An 18,561-nucleotide genomic window follows, 5' to 3' on the forward strand; every position below is an offset into this window, starting at 1 on the left:
CAGCAGGGGGCGGTCACAGACCAGGGATCACAGAGACGTCCACATACAGACGACCACAGAAGAGCAGCAGGTTGAACCTGTGGTCGTACCTGACTTGTGGGGTCTCCCAGGAGGTTACAGATGTGAGGGACGATTTTACTGAGCGTCAGACTCTGAGATCCAAACCTGGAGAACCAAACACAAACACCACGTGAACCTTTGTGCCAAATATGATCAGATGAAATGTGACGTGACGCGTTCACTCACACGTTGAGAGTTGAGATGAGACAGAGGCACAGTCCTTCTCTGGTCCTGTTGTTCTTGTGTTTGAAGCCTCCCATCATGCGCTCCCACACGTACTGCACAAACAACAGCTCAGGTGTTAGTGCCACACTCTGACCACGGCTCTGAGGAGCACTCAGCTCAGTGAACAGTGTGCTGAAGGAGTGAGCGTGTGCTGACCTGTGGGTTGGCCGCCTGGTCCATGATCTTCAGCAGCAGAGCCTGGTCCTGGTCCCGGACTTGGTCCTTGGCGTCTCCTAAGCGGTCGATGAGGCTGGGCAGCACTGAGGCGCCACACAGAGCAGAGACACAAGGTCAGTGACACGCGTTTATATCCTGTGTGCTCAGCAACAAGTGCACAGGATGAATACAGCAGTCAATAAATCCACAAGTCTGTGGGGACACACGTGTCTTTGGAAATTTATTGATTCTCCCTGACTTTTGTTTTACATTTATACATTTATTTTTTCATATATTTATTTAATTTCAAATTCCCATGTTTATTTATTGATTTATTTCAGGAGACTTTTATTTCACAAGTTCCACATTTGGTTATTTATTTCACAGGATTTTAATTTAATAAATTTTACATTTGTTTATTTATTTTGGAGGACTTTTATAATTTCACATTTATTTATGTATTTTATTTTTTTAATTTCGGGGGATTTTTATTTCATAATTCCACATTAATTAATTAATTTATTTATTTCATGAGACTTTTATTTAATCAATTCCACATTTGTTTATTTATTTCAGAGGACTTTTATAATTCCACATTTATTTATGTATTTTTTTTTTTTTAATTTTGGGGGATTTTTATTTCGTAATTCCACATTAATTAATTAATTTATTTATTTCAGGGAATAAATTAAATTTGATAAACTTTACATTTGTTTATTTATTTATTCAGGGGACTTTTGTTTAATAATTCCACATTAATTCATTCATAAATCTAATTCAGGAGACTTTTATTTAATTCCACATTGGTTTATTTATTTTTTTCAGGCGTCTAAGCTTCTTTTACTTCAAAATCTCACATTTCTTTATTTATTTTATTTTTTTAATTTCAGGGGATTTTTATTTCTAAATTCCATATTAATTAATTAATTTCAGGCGTCTTTTATTTAAAAATCCCACAATTGTTTATTTATTTCACAGGATTTTTATAATTCCACATTTATTTATTTATTTATTTATTTTTTAATTTCGGGGGATTTTTATTTCATAATACCTTATTAATTCATTAATTTATTTATTTCAGGAGACTTTTCATTAATCAGTTCCATCAGTATTTATTTATTTATTTATTTATTTCAAGCATCTTTTATTTCCAAATCCCACATTTGTTTATTTTATTTTTTTAATTTCAGGGAATTTGTTTATTTATTTCACAGGATCTTTATTTAATAAATTTACAATTGTTTATTTATTTCAGGGGACTTTTATAATTCCACATTTATTTATTTATTTTTTTAATTTCGGGGGATTTTTATTTCATAATTCCACATTTGTTTATTTATTTCAGGAGACTTTTATTTTATAATTCCACATTAATTAATTCGTGAATTTAATCCAGGCGTCTTTTATTTAAAAATCCCACATTTGTTCATTCATCTCAGGGGACTTTTATTTCCTGAAGCCAGGTGTATTTCACAGCTCTTTGTATTTCCATGCCTTTAATCAGAATGAGTGGGGGTGTGGTTATCTCTTGGCTCCACACCAAAGCAACAGCACCAGAGCAGTCAGGAATCACAATCTCTATTCATTTATTTAATTTATTTAGTTATTTATTTATTTATATATTTATGTATATAAAATCCACTTCACTGCTCTTGTTTCAAATCCCTGTGTTGTGTCTGAAGCAGCTCACCTGTTCCCACCTGCGTCCTGAACCTCTCCTGCAGCCTGCTGACCAGAGCTGACAGGATGTCCATCCCCAGCAGCACCACCTGAGGGACAACAAACAACCTCATTTCATTTATGTATTTATTTATTTCATTTAGAAAAAAATAAAAATGTTCCAATATGTCCAAATATAATCCTCTATCTCTAAAATAATGTGTTTAATATCTGTGAATGTGACATATAAATATTTATTAAAATAAAAAACATCACTGACACACAATAAACTGTCTGTATAATCTCCTTTGGCTCCACAGAAATACTTAAAAATGAAGAAACTCCCCAAAACCACAACCTGACATCAGCACAGGAGCACTAGATTTGAATGTGTGCTGCAAAGCATCATGGGTAATCAGTCCAAGCTGAGAGTTTTCATGTCAGGAAACAGGAAGTGAGGAAAACAGACGAGTTTTGTGACGTGAAGCTGAAATATAAAACAGCTGTCTGTGGTTTAATGAGGTGAAACTCTGCAGTCACACACAACCATGAGTGAGGGAGCTGTCTGTATGTCACTAACATGTCTCCGTACACGGGTGTGCCAACTTTCCTTGTCATGGGGTGGTTTGGGAAGCTCAATGAACGTGTAGTGAGAGCCTCCCTGCTGACACCAGACCAACACAACAGCATCACCTGGACTTCCTGTTCAGGCTATGATGCAATTTTTGGAACCTCTCCGCACTCGTGAGAGAAAACTACAAATGTGGAAGGAAGGACTACATCAGCTCTGGCGCCATCTGCTGGACGCTGACTGGTGTTACGTGTGTGTGTGTGTGTGAGTGTGAGAGAATTTACATCAACGTTAACGTCACTCTGACACTAACAGCTGACTTTAACCATGAAGCTGTCTGACCTCATCAATAACTGATCGATCAGCACCACTAACACACACACACACACACACACCTGAAGGGCTTCCTGCACACCAGAGCTGGAGCTGCTAAAGTCGGTCACAGCAGGAGAGAGGAGCAAACTGGGCTAATGGTGCTGGTAAATTAAGCTCAGGGCCACCGTGTTCGCCTGGGAGCGTCGTCCCCATTACACGCCACACGCATCAGCCGGACCGCAGGACGCTGCGTTTCCAGGGCAACACAGGCAGCACTGATATGACTGGTCATGTGTGTGTGTGTTTGGTCACACAGTCAGCTTCACTCTGCCTCTGAACCTGAAGTCACAGGCACACAGTGACAGTGCTAACTGTTAGCATCGCTAATGCTAACGGTTATTAAAAGGTGTGACGACAGAGTCGTGTGGTTTGTTTGGACTGATAAACAACTCTTCCTCTTCATCTTCTTCTGTTTTCTTTGTCTTCTTCATCATCTTCTTCTTCCTCTTCTACATCTTCTTCTTCCTCTTCTTCTTCGTCCTCTCTGTCTTCTTAATCTGTTTTCTTTGTCTTCTTCATCATCTTCTTCTTCTTCTTCATCCTCTCTGTCTTCTTCGTCTGTTTTCTTTGTCTTCATCTTCATCTTCCTCTTCATCTTCTTCGTCCTCTCGGTCTTCTTCTTCGTCTGTTTCCTTTGTCTTCTTCATCATCTTCGTCTTCTTCTTCGTCTGTTTTCTTTGTCTTCATCGTCTTCTTCTTCCTCTTCTTCTTCGTCCTCTCGGTCTTCATCTGTTTTCTTTGTCTTCTTCATCATCTTCTTCTTCATCCTCTGTCTTCTTCGTCTGTTTTCTTTGTCTTCATCTTCCTCTTCATCTTCTTCGTCCTCTCGGTCTTCTTCTTTGTCTGTTCTTCTTCTTCTTCTTCGTTTGTTTGCTTTGTCCTCTTCTTCTTTATCTTCTTCACCTTGTTCTTCCTTTATGTCTTCATCTTCTTCATCATCTGTTTACTTTGTCTTCATCGTCTTTTCTTCTTCCTTTTCCTTTTCTTCTTCATCATCTTCTTCTTCTTCCTCTTCATCTTCTAAGTCTTCTTTGTCTTCTTCTTCTTCTTCTTCTTCTTCCTCTTCATCTTCATCTTGTTCCTACTCCTCCTCCTCCTCTTCTTCTTCGTCTGTGTCTATCAGTGCTGCAGACGCTGCACCAGTTCCATCAGTGAAACCAGTTTGTCTTTGTGTTATCAGCTCTATTTATCTGCTGGAAGTTTTAATATCAGAATAATGTCTCTTTATCGGCCGATACAGATCCTGATAGGACGACAGCAACACAGGGACATTTAACAGGACTCAGACGAAGCTACAGATGAACGTGTTAGTCCTGCCCGTGAATGTGCACACCAAATATTAGGCTGACTGGTCCAGTAGTTGGCCAGAGCGAGTGCAAAAACAAGTGTGTCTGTGACCTCATTCAACTGTTAGGGCTCTGAAACTGCCCCCTGTTGGCAGAGGTGGACCCGGACCTCCACCCTGCAGACACACACCCTCCACCCTCCTCCATGAACCCCCATCCTCACCTTGAAGTTGCTGGAGTTGACCCAGGAGCTGGCCACTGCGTCCACCATCCTGTCCAGCATGCCCTGCTCCTGCTCCATGTCGGGGGTCCTCTCCTCGTCCAGGATCAGCTCCATGACCTCGGGGCCCACCTGGAGCCTCTTGCCCAGGTCCTTGTGCATCACCTGCTCCAGCAGGTACTCCATGCTCACCGTCACCTCCTCCTCCATGAGACTCAGACTGCACACAGACACTGGCCTTCACTCCTCCTCACGGTGTGTGTGCACTCGTCCTGCTGCAGGAGACTCGGCCCCGGTTACACCCCGGTTGTTACCCCGGTTACGACCCGTTCAGAGGCGGCTAACGGTGGTGACTGAGCCGTGATGAGCTCCGTGACGTCCTGCGGTGGAGGGCTGCTCTGGACCTCATTCTCCTGGAGCACAAATGAATCACAAAAAGGCGAAGTTTGCCAAAGTAGCGCACTTTAACGAAGAGTTAACGGTTTTGTCCGTGACGTATAATGAACGCAAACACACCAGCTCTGCGTTAAAGACGTTACCGCGACTTTACAGCGAGCTAACCCGCCGGTAAGCGACTTAAACACGCTTATTCAGGCTGACGGTAAATGTCCAAACAGTTTATGTTAGCTGCTCCTGTTAGCAACGTTAGCTCGCTGCTAGCTAGCTCTAACCTAAATACAGCCGAGCTAGCGTTAGCATGGCGAGCTAAGTGAAGTTAGCGGCCCCGCAGCAGCTCCGTTATCTCCCCCGTCACTCACCTGCCTCTAACGGGGTCGTTAACGCCTTATCGGTCCGGGGACCGGTCACAGATTCACTCACCGGATGGACTCAATGGTTCCCAGACAAAAAGTCCGAAGTGGCGACGCTGCCTCCGGCCACTAACTCCCGTTACTTGTCATCGCAGCCCGGCGGTGACGGAGCGTCTCTGCGCGGCTTTAAACGACTCAGCGTTTAATCCTCAGGACATTTAAATGTGAAAAACACTCCGCTGGTTGTTTACAAGTCTGTCTCTGTCAATAAAACACCACAAACATCAGTATTTGTCAAAGTAAATCATAAAATGTCCCTTGGCAGACGCCGTAGAGGCTGCAGTGAAGCAAAGCCGCAGAATGGCGACACCTGCCGGCAGAGCTGCGCTATGACACCCCGTCCTGCAGGAGCTGTGTGTTTGTTTATTTATTTATTTATTTATTTATTTATTTATTTAGGAAGCTGATAAGATGTGACATAAATTGTTAGTTTATTTGTAATTTTTATATTTGTTTTAATAATTTATTTCATTCATTTATTTTGTGTTATTATTTTGCCGTTGTATTAATTCCCCACTTAATTTATTTTCCTATTTAATTTTCCCTCGTATTTATTTTGGCATTTCTTTTTTAATTTATTTTAAATGTATTTTTTTTATTTACCTTTGTATTTATTCTCCTATTTCTTTATGGCAGCTGCCAAAACCAGATTTTTTTTTTAAATGACTCAAATAAATTAATGTCATATTAGTATTTTTAAAAGTATGCATCAGGTAATTGATCAAATGTGACCTAAATTGTTTCTTTGTTTACAGTATTTATTTATTTATTTATCAGGTAATTTCTTTCTTTTAAATGTATTTTTTTATTTACCTTTGTATTTATCCTCCTATTTATTTATTTATGGCAGCTGCCAAAACCAGACATGAACCAAAAAAAATGATTCAAATAAATTGTCATTTAATGTACCAAAAATATTAATATTATTATTTGCATCAGGTAATTGATCAATTGTGACCTAAATTGTTTCTTTGTTTACAGTATTTATTTATTTATTTATTTATTTATTTGTTTGGGAAGCTGATAAAATGTGAATAATTTTTTTCTTATTTTACAATTTTTATATTTGTTTTAATAATTTAATTGATTCATTTATTTTGTGTTATTATTTTGCCGTTGTATTAATTCCCCACTTAATTTATTTTCCTATTTAATTTTCCCTCGTATTTATTTTGGCATTTCTTTTTAATGTCTTTTAAATGTATTTTTTTTTTTATTTACCTTTGTATTTATTCTCCTATTTATTTATGGCAGCTGCCAAAACCAGACATGAATTAAAAAAATGACTCAAATAAATTTTTGTCATTTAATATACCAAAAATATTGTTAATATTTTAAAAAGTATGCATCAGGTAATTGATAAAAATGTGACCTAAATTGTTTCTTTGTTTACAGTATTTATCTTTGTTTTAATAACTTATTTTATTTAATTATTCATTTATTTTGTATTACTTAATTATCTTTACTTTCCTATTTAATTTTCCCTTTCATTTATTTGTATTTTTTTGTGTAATTAATTAATTATCTGTTTATTTCTGTATTAATTATTTACCTTTGTACTGATTCTCATATTTATTTATTTTTCTCTTAATTTTTTCTTTTATTTCTTTTGGCATTTCTTTTCCATTTATGTGAAGAATTTTTGTTATTTATTTATTTATTAATTTCCATATTACTTATTTACCTTTCACTCATTTATTCATATCAGTTAACAATATTGTTAGACACTTATAGTTACTTGTTACTTATTAAAAAAATTAAAACGAAATGCAAAAATAAATAAACGGACAAAGTAAATAGGGAATTAATACAAATGTAAATAGTGTAAATATTTAGTTCATGAATGAATGAATGAATTAATGCCTACATTTATATTTATTTTAATATTATGGTGCATCCAGGTTGTAAACAGGTTGTAAACATGTGTCATAAACATCAGTGGTTAACAGTAAGTTGCAGTGTCAAAGTATAGACATGCCAGAGAAGTAAACAGTAAACAGTAAACAGTGAGGCCAGAGTAAACAAAGCGGCCGGGGTCCAGACAGCTCTGAGAGGACACCATGTCCCCGTGTGGATGAGTGGGTGGACCCTCTGTCAGCTGCAGGTGTCCCTTTGACCCTCCACAGACTCAATGTGTTGGTGTCACAGTCAAGAGGTCTCAGCTGGGAGCAGGTCGCGTCCCGCCTGGCTCGCTCTCGGATGATGACAACAAAAATCATTCACTTCATGGTCAACGGGAGGCTGGAGCACGCCGAGTTTGGAGACGACTGCTCGGCCGCAGACGTCAAAGGTAAGAGGGACAGAGGGACACAGAGACAGAGGGACGGAGGAGGGACAGGGGGACACAGAGACAGAGGGACGGAGGAGGGACAGGGGGACATCACTGACTCTCAGGGGTTTGGTTAAGCTGCTGTATGGAGGACGAAAGCTGCCAAAAACAAACAAATGAATGACTCAAATAAACGAATATGTCAATAAATAGATAAAAATCTAATTTGTGACATAAATCGTTTCTTTATTTACAGTATTTATCTGTTTATACATTTTAAGTGTTTTATTTCCCTTTATTTATTTATGTATTTATTTTATTCTTTTTAATTATTTTTATTTTGTTATATTTAATTTTTTGTTAAATTTTGTTTATTTTGTTCATAAATAAAAATGAAAATTAATTAATTACTAAAAGGTATGCATCACTTTTTTTCCATGTATTTACTTTTATAAAAAAAAAAATTAAAAATTGTATTTATTTTTATTTTATTTATTTTTTATTTAATTATGGTGCAAAAGGCAAAGTAGTGACAAAGAACACATATATCAGAGATGGGAACATTTGGTCAGAAAGAAATGGGGAAATAATGCGTAAAAAATAAATAAATAAATGCAAAGAAAATGAATGAATGCATGCGTAAAAGGGAAAATTAAACAGGAAAGTACTGTAAATAAAATACAGCAAATTAGAACACTAAGTATTTATTTTTGTAATGTACAAAAAATATTTTTTTAAAAAAACATGTATGCATTAAAATGAGTTAAACTGTCTGAAATAAGTATAAATAATAAATGTTCAGGAAAAAATACATTGAAAAAAATATCAGAAATAAATAAAAAATAATAATAAATTTGAAATATATATAAACAAATAAATGGGAAAATTAAACAGGAGAATATCTAACATAATATATATGTTATAAAAAGAGAAGCAAATTAAAACAGAAAAGCAATTTATGTCTATTACTTTTTTATATTATTTTGACAATTATATATTTTTGATAAATTCACGAACATGTCATTAAATGTTTTTAATTTACAGCATTTACCTTTGTATTAATTCCCCTTTTTACTGACATGTCATGCTCTCTTTTATCCCTTTTAATTATCGCATTATTTTTTAAATTTATTTTAAATGTATCTATTAATTTATTTCTATATATTTAAGACCAAAGGTGAAAAAATAAATAAAATAAATAAGATGCCAATTTAAAACAGAAACATCAATTAATTTAGTCTTGAATTCTTTTTATTTTAAATTATTTGTAATATTATTTTTGGTGCAGTTCATTTATCGAGTCATTTATTTATTTATTTATTTATTTTGGTTCTGGCAGCTTCCGTCCTCCATAAATACTGTAATGTAATAATGTGTGTGTGTGTGTGTGTGTGTGTGTGTTTGTAACTAATGACGAGGACTGGGTAATAATTATAATAATAATTATAATATGTAATTGTTTTGACAGATCTGTTCCGGGCGGCGGCGGAGGCGGGGCCTCACCACATCCTGAAGATGTACAACAAAGACGGCAGCGTGCTGAACATCTCCCCGCGCCTGGAGCCCAACAGCCAGGACTCGTACTACCGACTGGAGGTGGTGGCGTCCGATCTGAAGAGTGAGTGGCGTCCTGAGACACCTCACGTCCACCTCAACTGTGAATTCATATATTAATATTATTTAGATTCTGTAAAGTTAAATGTGTGTTTTTAGACTGTTACAATAAAATAAAATTTATAAACATATTTTCAAATTTACATTCTTTGAAACCACATTGTGCAGGAAAAATAATATATAAATAAATACATTTAAAAATTTACATAATAAATAAATAAAATCTTAAACTCAAAAATGAAAAAACAAAAATAATAATTAAATAAATTACTCCTTTAATGAATTAATGTGCCAATAATTCAACCAAAAATAATATTAAAAATAAATGAATGCATCTATTAAATTATAAAATGTGACGTTAATTGATGTTCTCTTTTAATCTGCTTTATATATTTATTTTTTTATTTAAATTTGAGGAAATACAAAGGGGAAAATAATATATAATTAAATACATAATTAACCAAATGAAAAAATAAATAAATAAAAAATGTATAAATTGATCATTTAAAACTTAATAAAAATTAATTCATTAATTCATTAATTAATATAAAAACAATAAAAATATATAAATATATATTAAATTAGATAAAAATGATAAAAAAAATAGTTTAAGAAAAAAAATAATAAAAACAGCAAAATAATATTAAAAAATAAATGTAGGCATTAATTTCTGTTTTATTTTGCTTCTTTATTTAATTCTCAGTTTGAGGAAATAAATGGAAAATCTGATTGTGTCAGTTTCTGTCCTCCATAAAATAAGAGCCTCAGCTTCTCTTAAACGTGTCAGATTTCATCAGCATGTGAAAACAGCCTTTGTCGTGTGTGTGTGTGTGTGTGTGTGTGTGTGTGTGTGTGTGTGTGTGTGTGTGCGCAGGTGTGGGGCTGCCAAAGGAGCTGGACACCATGGAGTACAGGTGAGTGCATCGTGTACAGGTGAGTTACTGAAGCGTCTGCATGCGGCAACTCACTGTTGTTTCCTGTTTCCTGTGTCCGGCGTCAGGCTGCGTCATCTGGAGAACAAGGTCATCGAAGACGTGGGGAAGAGTCCGGATATCATCTGTGACATGAAGAGCCAAGTGGAGTCGTTCAAGAGGAAGCTGGAGGTTCAGCTGAGCTTCTTTAACGACACCAAGACACAGTCTGCAGAATGAATGAATTAAATATCTTGTAGTCATTAACCAGAGGAACACGTGACACATTTATGGCACATCACAACTCAGTCTGAACATGAAAGGTTTTCTTTTTCTATATATTCATTGTGTTTTTTAAAATATCTGTAAAATGTCCATAAAAAGTGTCACAAAAAAGTAAAATGTCCCAAGAATTCTTCAGAAATGCCTGAAAAAATATTATTAAAATGTCTGAAAAAAAAAATATTGGTAAAGTGTCCAAAAAACTATAAGTAAAAATCTGAAAAATTGTTGGTAAAATCTCTATAATATATATTAGAAAAATATCCAAAAAATATTAGTTGAGTGTCTGAAAAATATCAGTAAAATGTCTTAAAAAAAATTTAGAAAAATATCAAAAAAATATTAGTAGAGTGAAAAACTATGAGTAAAGATCTGAAAAAATATAAGTAAAAGGTCTGAAAATATTAGAAAAATATCCAAAATATACTAGTTCAGTGTCTGTAAATTATTAGTAAAAATATTTTCTTAGAAATATTAATATAGTGTCTGAAAAATATTTGTAAAATGTCCAAATAAAGTAAAATATAAAAAATAAATATCAGTAAAATGTCTGGAAAAATATTAGAAAATATCCAAAATATACCGATTAAGTGTCCATAGATCAATAGTAAAATATCTTTAAAAAATATTAGAAAAATATCTGAAAAATATTAGTTAATGTCCAAAAACATATTAGGAAAATCTAAAAAAAAAATATTGGTAAAATGTATGAAAAAAATCTAAGACAATATCTGAAAAAAGTTAAATATCTAAAAAAGTATTGTCTGAAAAAATATTAGAAAAATACCCAAAAAATATTGGTAAAACATCCGAAAATTATAGGTAATATATCAGAATTTTTTAAAAAAAAATTGTAAAATGTCCAAAATTATTAGTAGATTATCTGAAAAAAAAAAAATTACTAAAATGACCAAAAAGTATGTGTAAAATGTCTTTAAAAATATGAGCAAAATATCTATGAAATGTTTGTAAAAATGTCCAGAAAATATTGGTAAAATGAAAGAAGAATATCAGTGAAATATATATAACAAATATTTGTAAAACAAAAAAAATTTAAAAATATTTCTAAAATATCTAAAAACCTTGGTAAAATGTCTGAAATGTAAAGTCTCCTGTGGTGTCAGAGTGTGGGCCACCTGAGCTGGATGGGTCTGTTCAAGGAGGACAGTGACCATCAGCTCTCCAAGATCTCCATGAAACCCAAAACGCCTCAGCTGAGCGTACAGGAGGAGCGCCAACAAGTCCGCAAGAACTTCCTCAGCATGAGGTGACTCATGCTTTTATTTCTTAATGTTTCTGTAGAGATGAATGTTTTCTGATGCACCTTCAGACTGATATTTATATTTGTTTGTTGCTGTTGTTGAAAGAGCGCAGCTGGAAGAGACTGTGAGACGTGTGTCCTCTCTGTGTTGCCGTAGCTCGCTGCAGGTGACAGAGGAAGTGAGAGAGAATCTGAAAACCCCCATTTTTGACAACTGGTGAGCACAAGCACACACACACACAGGAACACACTCTCAGACGCACACACACTCCTCTCACACCTGTGTGTGCTGTGGCCATCAGGCAGTGGGAGGAGGCGGAGATGCTGGTGCTCCTCCAGGTGATGTTCACCGACCTGGACTTCCTGACGGCGTTCCACATCGAGCTTGAGGTCCTGCAGAACTTCCTGTTCGAGGTCTACTGCCACTACAACAACATCCCCTTCCACAACTTCAGGCACTGCTTCTGCGTCACTCAGATGGTACGGACAGGAAGTGAGGGTCCATTTCATCAGACCATAATAAAGTCCCATTGTTTTTAATTCATTTGTAGTAAGTTTAAATCCCATGAAGAATAACTGTGTAAGCGTTTTTAAATGATTTTTTTTTTTCAATTATTTTATTTTATTCCTTTATTTATTTTTTGTTTCTCTCATGACTTTTACTATTCTTATTTTTTGTTGTATTTTATTTCTATATTTATTTTTAATCTCTATCTTCGTTTTTTATTCTTAATTTTTTTAAATTATTTCATTTTATTTCTATACTCATTTTTAATTTGTCTTGACGTTCAGCTGACCTCCACCTGTCTGTGAAAAGCCAAATAATATCTGTATATTGGTGGAGGTTTACTTCCTGGTGTCACTGGTGTGTGGTTGTGCAGATGTACGGGCTGATCTGGCTGACAGACCTCCGGAGTAAAATAGCGAAAATCGACCTGCTGATCATGTTGACCTCGGCACTGTGCCACGACCTCGACCACCCCGGCTACAACAACGTCTACCAGGTCGCCTCACCGCCACTCTGTGTTCGTCTCATCATCAGGAGGTTTGTTTATCATTAATCTGTGAGTTTTTTTTTCTTTTTTTTTTTACTTACACAGATCAACGCTCAGACCGACTTAGCTCTTCGCTACAACGACATTTCACCCCTGGAAAACCACCACTGTGCCGTCGCCTTCAGCATCATGTCCAAGGTACGAAAAACACCACGCATTCAGACAGGATTGTGCAAGTATATTTTTCTGCACTGAAAGTTTTTGTTGGTTTACTGACGTGTGTTAAAGGTATAACTCTACACATACGTGCTTTTTTGAGGGTATACAAACAAAGAATCTTCCAAACAAGAATTTTCCATGTATGGAAATGCAATAAATGGGGATCAAGAATGGATCCCTGTGGGACACCACAAGTAACATCTAATAGTTGTTTACCATTCAGAATATAATTTGAGATCATAACCTAACCAAACCACCTAAACTATATGATGTTAGGGAACAAAAAAGTCTGCAAGATGTTCAGCGATTGATTTTTAGTCGTTTGATGACACCCAAATATTTTTATGTTTGTAAACACAAAGGCATTTTAATTTAAGTAATAATAATCTCATTGATTCTGTCGTCTTTCTGCAGACTAACTCAATTTTTCAAAAAATAAAACACAAAAATCTTGTCCATAAGACCTATGAGAGATTTATTTCCAATTAAAAGGCAAGATATAGATTTACTTTAACTTTTGTTACTGGCAATACATATTACAATATTACTTTTAAAGAATATATTTTTAAAATGTATGTATTTTAAATTTTAAAATTTTTAAGTATATAAAAGTAAAAGCAGCACAAATGAGATCAATTAAGGTAAATGAAAAACAAGAGGATCCAGACTGGATCCCTGTGGGACACCACAGGTAATATCTAATAGTTTTTTTACCATTCAGAATATAATTTGAGATCATGATAGCCTTTAACACAGGATGTTAGAGAACAAAAAAGAAAAAGATTTGCTGAAAATTTTGCTTTTGGCAGTAAACATCACAAAATTAAATGTTATTAATTTTTAAATTAAATATTAATTTAAATAGTAATATTTATTTCAAAGCAAAATGTAAAAGCAGCACAAATGAGATCCATTTAAGTAAAGAAGAAGAATAAAAAGGGATCAAGACTGGATCCCTGTGGGACACCACAAGTGATAACAACTGTCTCCAATTAGTAATATGATTTAAGATCATAAACACGGAGACTACAGTGATGTTAGAGAGCACAAAGGTTTATAAGGCGTTCAGCTATTGATTGTTATTCTTTTGATGACACCTAGATATTTGTATTTTTTAAATTTAACAGTATTTTAACTAGTTTTTATCAGTGACAAAAAAAGGTCAACAAAACATTTTATCCTGCAAACATTCAAACACCCAAATACAAAACACAAATTATACTTGTAGCTGTTTCAAATATTGTAAATTGACTTTTTCTTTGCAGCCAGAATGCAACATCTTGAAAAACCTGACCTGTGAGCAGTACAAACACATCCGAGGAGGAATGATCAGGTAAGACCTCAGCGTAGCTCACATCGTCTACGTTAAACTGAACTTTTGTTTAGTATTTTAAAAGAGACGCAATTTTTTCAGGTGTATTCTGGCCACCGACATGGCGAGACACAACGAAATTCTCAACAAGTTCAGATCCATGCAGCCGGTGTTTGACTTCACCAACAAGGACCACAAGGAAGTGGTAAAGAAACACAAACTGTGACCTCTCCTCAAGTGTTTTCTTTTCTCTTCTCAGATTAAACAAATAGTTAAACTGAAATAACACAATAAAATCAGTCTTATCAGGTCTGTAAAGATAAAACTGCGCGGCTTGTAAAGACATTCAGTAACGTAGCTCAAATGAAACTGTCTTACCGGTGTTTCCAGCTGATGAAGATCATGGTGAAGGTGAGCGACATTTCCAACGAGGCGAGGCCAATGGCCGTGGCCGAGCCGTGGCTCGACTGTCTGCTGCAGGAGTTCTTCAACCAGGTTTTTGACCTCAGTTTCATAATCAATCAGAGACAGCTGCACCTAACGCTGCAATCAGTGGAGGAAAGATACAGAGGAAGGAAGCTGCCCAAATCAAAAATAAATCAACCAATAAACAACTCGATAAATAAAAAAAAATGTAGGCATTTATTAACTTGTAAAATGTGACATAAGTTTCTGTTTTAATCTCTTTCCCTTTTTTTCCTCCCTCTTTTTATTTGAGGAAACAAAAAGAGGGAAATGCTAAGATAAGTGATACATAAAAAAAAACATTAATCAAAATAATTAAGTAAATAAGTAAATAACTCCATTAAAAATCAATATGCCATTAAATGCACTTTGTAATATGTAATGAAATACATTATTAAATAAATGCAAAAATTAATAAATTTAAAGTTAATACAAATAACTAAATAACACAAAAAATATAAATACATCAACAAATGTATTAACTATTATGTGTAGTAGTATAATAGTTAACTATAACTATTAAAAAATTTCAAAGAATAGATACAAAAATAAAAATAAATATATAAATACAATAAAAAACATAATAAATAAAAAATATAAATAAAAAAGGGAAATAAAACAGGAAAGCAAATAAACAGAGGAATTAAAACAATGGTAAATAGTGTAAATAAAAAATTCAAAACAGTATCAGTTTATGTCATATTTTATCAATTAATTAATGCCTATATTTACTTCTAATTATATTTTGTATCAATAAGTGAATTAATATCTTTAAATATGCCAGAAATCTTAATTAATTAATCAACTGTTAGAAATGTCAAATTACGTCACATGCCTGCACATATTTTCGTATTATTTTTGGTGCATTTAATGGCATATTAATTCATTTATTTAGCCATTTATCTGTATATTTAGTTTTGATTTTGGCAGCTTCTATCATCCACCTCGCTGTAGAATATCATGGAGGTTAATGATTCAGTTATCGAAGGACCAGAGGAGAGAGGGAAAACTGTTTTTCACAAAAGAAAAAAATGGGGTTATATTAAAATTTTACTTTTCCTCTTTGGTTAACCTCCACCATTTTCTTCCTTTTTTTAAATAATCAAATATTAAGATTGTCACATGAGGAGCAGAATTGCGTATTAAAATTAAAATAAACCCCTTTCCTTTGTGATCTTGTTGTGCAGAGCGACACAGAGAAACTTAAAGGGCTTCCAGTGACTCCCTTCATGGACAGAGACAAAGTGTCCAAACCGTCCTCTCAGACCAAGTTCATCCGGTTTGTCCTCCTGCCGCTCTTCAGTGAGCTCACCAAGCTGTTCCCCTGTCTGGAGGTAAAACACCAGCGCTGGTGGAGTGGAGAGATTCTGCCCATCGATCAGATTCTTATTGATTAAAATCACCAAAAAGTAAAAGCAGCATAAATGAGATCCATTAATTTAAAAGAAGAAGAAAAGAGGATCAAGAACGGATCCTTGTGGGACACCACAAGTAACAACAACTGCCTTCAATTAGTAATATGATTTAAGATCAAAAACACAGAGATTACATTAATGTTATAGAGCACAAAGGTTTATAAGGTTTATAAAGGTCTAGTTTTATCAGTGCCCATCAATCAGATTCTTATTGATTAAAATCCCTGAATAAAATCAGTCAATCTCTTCTCAGGAAATTCAGCATTTGACACCAGTTTTTAAAACGTTTTACATTTTAAATTGTCTTAGGCAAAACACAAAACTAACTATGATATTAAATTAAATAATCCCTGAAATAATCTGAACCTGTCTGATGTCTGAAGCTAAAAGGTTCTGCTGTCGTGTTGTTGTGCAGCGACACATTCTGGAGCCGGTGAGGAAGGCGCTGGAGTATTACACCGACCTGGAGAGAGCCAGCAAGACGGAGGAGGAGGAGGAGGAGGGGACAGCCAAAGCATGAGGAAGAAGAAGAGGAGGAAGAAGAGGTCTAATAGTCTCAACGTTTTCATCTCCAGGATGCGTTAGCGGACACATTATATTCAGTGTGCTAGTTACAGCATGTGAAACATTAGCCTTTGAAATATAACTTATATTCTAAGTTAGGAACATGACTGCACCTTATACATTTGCTGATATATAAGACAATCCAAGATACGTGATGCTTTTGTTTTTTTCAATATGTAATTACTGATAATTCATCTTCTGGTAAAAACCTCTTCAATGTTTAGATCTTAAGTTACCAGAGAAAAAAGGTGAGCACACATTAGCAGGAGCTAGGCAAACAGCTTGTCTCTGGCCTCAACAATTGCTCAGCTTGTTTCTCTTATAAGTTAAGATCCCGACGTTCAGGAGGTTTTTCTCAGGAGCCGAATTATCCACAGAGGTCTCTTTCTCGCCAAAACAAACACACCAACTGATTTACACCGGTAAAAACACTGAATAAAACAGTTTCATGCTTAAAATCAGTGTTTTTCAGATGCTGTTTGGCACAGCAGGGGCTGGAGCTGAGCTATAGCTAATGTTTGCTCAGTTTGTTTCTCTGATAACTTAAAATCCAGACGTCCGATGACTAAAATTCTTCCTCCAGTTACAACACATAGTTAAAAATGACCAAGATTTTTAAGTTTATTGTAAAAATGTGACTTAAAATTGGATAAAAAGTCAATTTGTGCCACGGACAGGCGACGGCGACTGTAAGAAAATGAATTTCTCTGAGTTTGAATATTGTTGGAAACGTTTGGGATAATATAAGAACATACCTTAACTAGATATAAACACTGGTTTGTTGTTTTTAGACATTTTAATGCTAAAAAATTACATATTGCATCTTTAATACTGTGCGATGATGAATAAAGTTCTGCTCTCCTGCTTGGTGTTAAATCACATTATGTTTGAAATGATGTCACTGTCTTTCTTTTTTAAGCTGCTCACTGAAAAATAAAATTTTTAAAATACTGTGTCACATTAAAAAAGGAAGCAAACGGAACCGTGTTTGTTCACCATCTGAAGTTTATTTTCAATCACTTCATTTACAAATTCAAAAAAACAAAAACAAAGTGCAAATATCTGTTTTCTGTACGAGTAATGCATCATCCGATAAATAGAGTTAAAAATAAAAAATAGGCAGGGCTCAACGTTAGTGTGTTCCAGACAAAATTAAATTAAAAAATGATCACAATAAATCAATATATATACACAACACAGTTATTTTTTCAATACATTCTCTTGGCATTTAAAAACAAAAAGTTGATCATTAGCTTCAACAACACGGAGTGAGTTTTCAAAAACTAACTTCCTTCAAAGTTTCCAGTTTTTACGAACCATTAGCAGCTGGGAGCGCCGACCCACCGAGCTTATTTTACACTACAACAAATATCACGACACAGGAAATGACCGAATGGATAGCAACACTGACCGTGCAGTCGAGGAGCGGGACGCAAAAACAAACAAACAAACAAACAAAAATCCAGATTCTTTTTGTGCAAACTTGATAAATGACCTGCGTGGAATATTAGCAACATTTACAACTGTTTTATTTATTTTTCCTTCATTTCGGATCCTTCTGCAGCCGATTGGCTCACTGTCGCCCTCTCCAGGTCTCCTCTGAAACCTGGACAGACGTCAGTTTTCTTGTGCTGCATTCAGACAACTTCATCAAACATTTAAACCTTTGAAACCTGAACAAACTAGTTTGATTTCTCTCTGCAACGTGCAAAAAGGCAACGAGCAACTTGGCAGGAAACGTTCCTGACAAGAAAAATAACCTAAAAAAGAAAAGGAGAATTATGGCCAAAAACATGTTTTGTGAGGTCACAGTGACCTTGACCTTTGACCACCAAATTCTAATCAGCTAATCCTTGAGTCCAAGTGGACATTAGTGCCAAATTTGATGAAATT

At 34.8% G+C, this 18,561-nt stretch overlaps 2 protein-coding genes, 1 long non-coding RNA gene and 1 other non-coding gene across 19 annotated transcripts in view; 2 read left to right on the forward strand and 2 right to left on the reverse strand.

Annotated features, from left to right (window-relative positions):
* The window catches only part of LOC125884802 (CLIP-associating protein 1-A-like), a 74,425-nt gene extending 68,733 nt beyond the window's left edge, over positions 1-5,692 (reverse strand). For 4 of the 15 annotated variants that reach the window (XM_049570038.1, XM_049570026.1, XM_049570024.1 and 1 more), the window contains exons 1-5: positions 4,556-5,691; positions 2,132-2,210; positions 442-545; positions 247-338; positions 90-165 (exon numbers count right to left, since the gene is read on the reverse strand). In XM_049570038.1, the coding sequence (XP_049425995.1) occupies positions 90-165; positions 247-338; positions 442-545; positions 2,132-2,210; positions 4,556-4,762 (558 nt within the window). In that variant the 5' untranslated portion in view covers positions 4,763-5,691. Of the gene's footprint in view, positions 1-89; positions 166-246; positions 339-441; positions 546-2,131; positions 2,211-4,555 lie in introns of all 15 variants that reach the window. The other 11 variants (XM_049570030.1, XM_049570029.1, XM_049570031.1 and 8 more) reach the window with 8 other exon arrangements.
* On the forward strand, positions 2,705-2,833 carry LOC125885274 (U4atac minor spliceosomal RNA). The gene has a single exon (XR_007448845.1). It is a non-coding gene; the product is annotated as a U4atac minor spliceosomal RNA (small nuclear RNA).
* Positions 5,693-7,167: 1,475 nt separating the features above from the next.
* Positions 7,168-17,347, forward strand: LOC125884831 (high affinity cGMP-specific 3',5'-cyclic phosphodiesterase 9A-like). Of its 2 annotated transcripts, none has more exons than XM_049570076.1 (14): positions 7,168-7,651; positions 9,099-9,248; positions 10,119-10,158; positions 10,245-10,347; positions 11,562-11,704; positions 11,805-11,915; positions 12,001-12,178; positions 12,580-12,702; positions 12,799-12,891; positions 14,178-14,245; positions 14,327-14,429; positions 14,615-14,719; positions 15,877-16,023; positions 16,520-17,347. In XM_049570076.1, the coding sequence occupies exons 1-14, from the start codon at positions 7,561-7,563 to the stop codon at positions 16,622-16,624; spliced, it is 1,560 nt and encodes a 519-aa protein (XP_049426033.1). In that variant the 5' UTR covers positions 7,168-7,560; the 3' UTR covers positions 16,625-17,347. The 2 variants fall into 2 exon arrangements, with proteins under 2 accessions (XP_049426033.1, XP_049426035.1); XM_049570078.1 differs by having other exon boundaries at positions 11,856-11,915.
* On the reverse strand, positions 9,167-11,680 carry LOC125884873 (uncharacterized). The gene is made up of 3 exons (XR_007448771.1): positions 11,574-11,680; positions 10,213-10,384; positions 9,167-9,285 (listed from the first exon to the last, which is right to left on the reverse strand). It is a non-coding gene; the product is annotated as an uncharacterized LOC125884873 (long non-coding RNA).
* Positions 17,348-18,561: the final 1,214 nt, after the last annotated feature.

This window comes from Epinephelus fuscoguttatus, linkage group LG24 (assembly GCF_011397635.1).
Source record: "Epinephelus fuscoguttatus linkage group LG24, E.fuscoguttatus.final_Chr_v1".
NCBI classification, from domain to species: domain Eukaryota; kingdom Metazoa; phylum Chordata; class Actinopteri; order Perciformes; family Serranidae; genus Epinephelus; species Epinephelus fuscoguttatus.

Bases quoted from the DNA above. Each gene is read 5' to 3' on its own strand.
- LOC125884831 (XM_049570076.1), top strand. From the start codon at position 7,561: ATGATGACAACAAAAATCATTCACTTCATGGTCAACGGGAGGCTGGAG. The intron at 12,703-12,798 runs GTCGCCTCACCG...TTACTTACACAG, and splicing joins GCTACAACAACGTCTACCAG to ATCAACGCTCAGACCGACTT. The intron at 14,720-15,876 runs GTTTTTGACCTC...CTTGTTGTGCAG, and splicing joins TGCAGGAGTTCTTCAACCAG to AGCGACACAGAGAAACTTAA.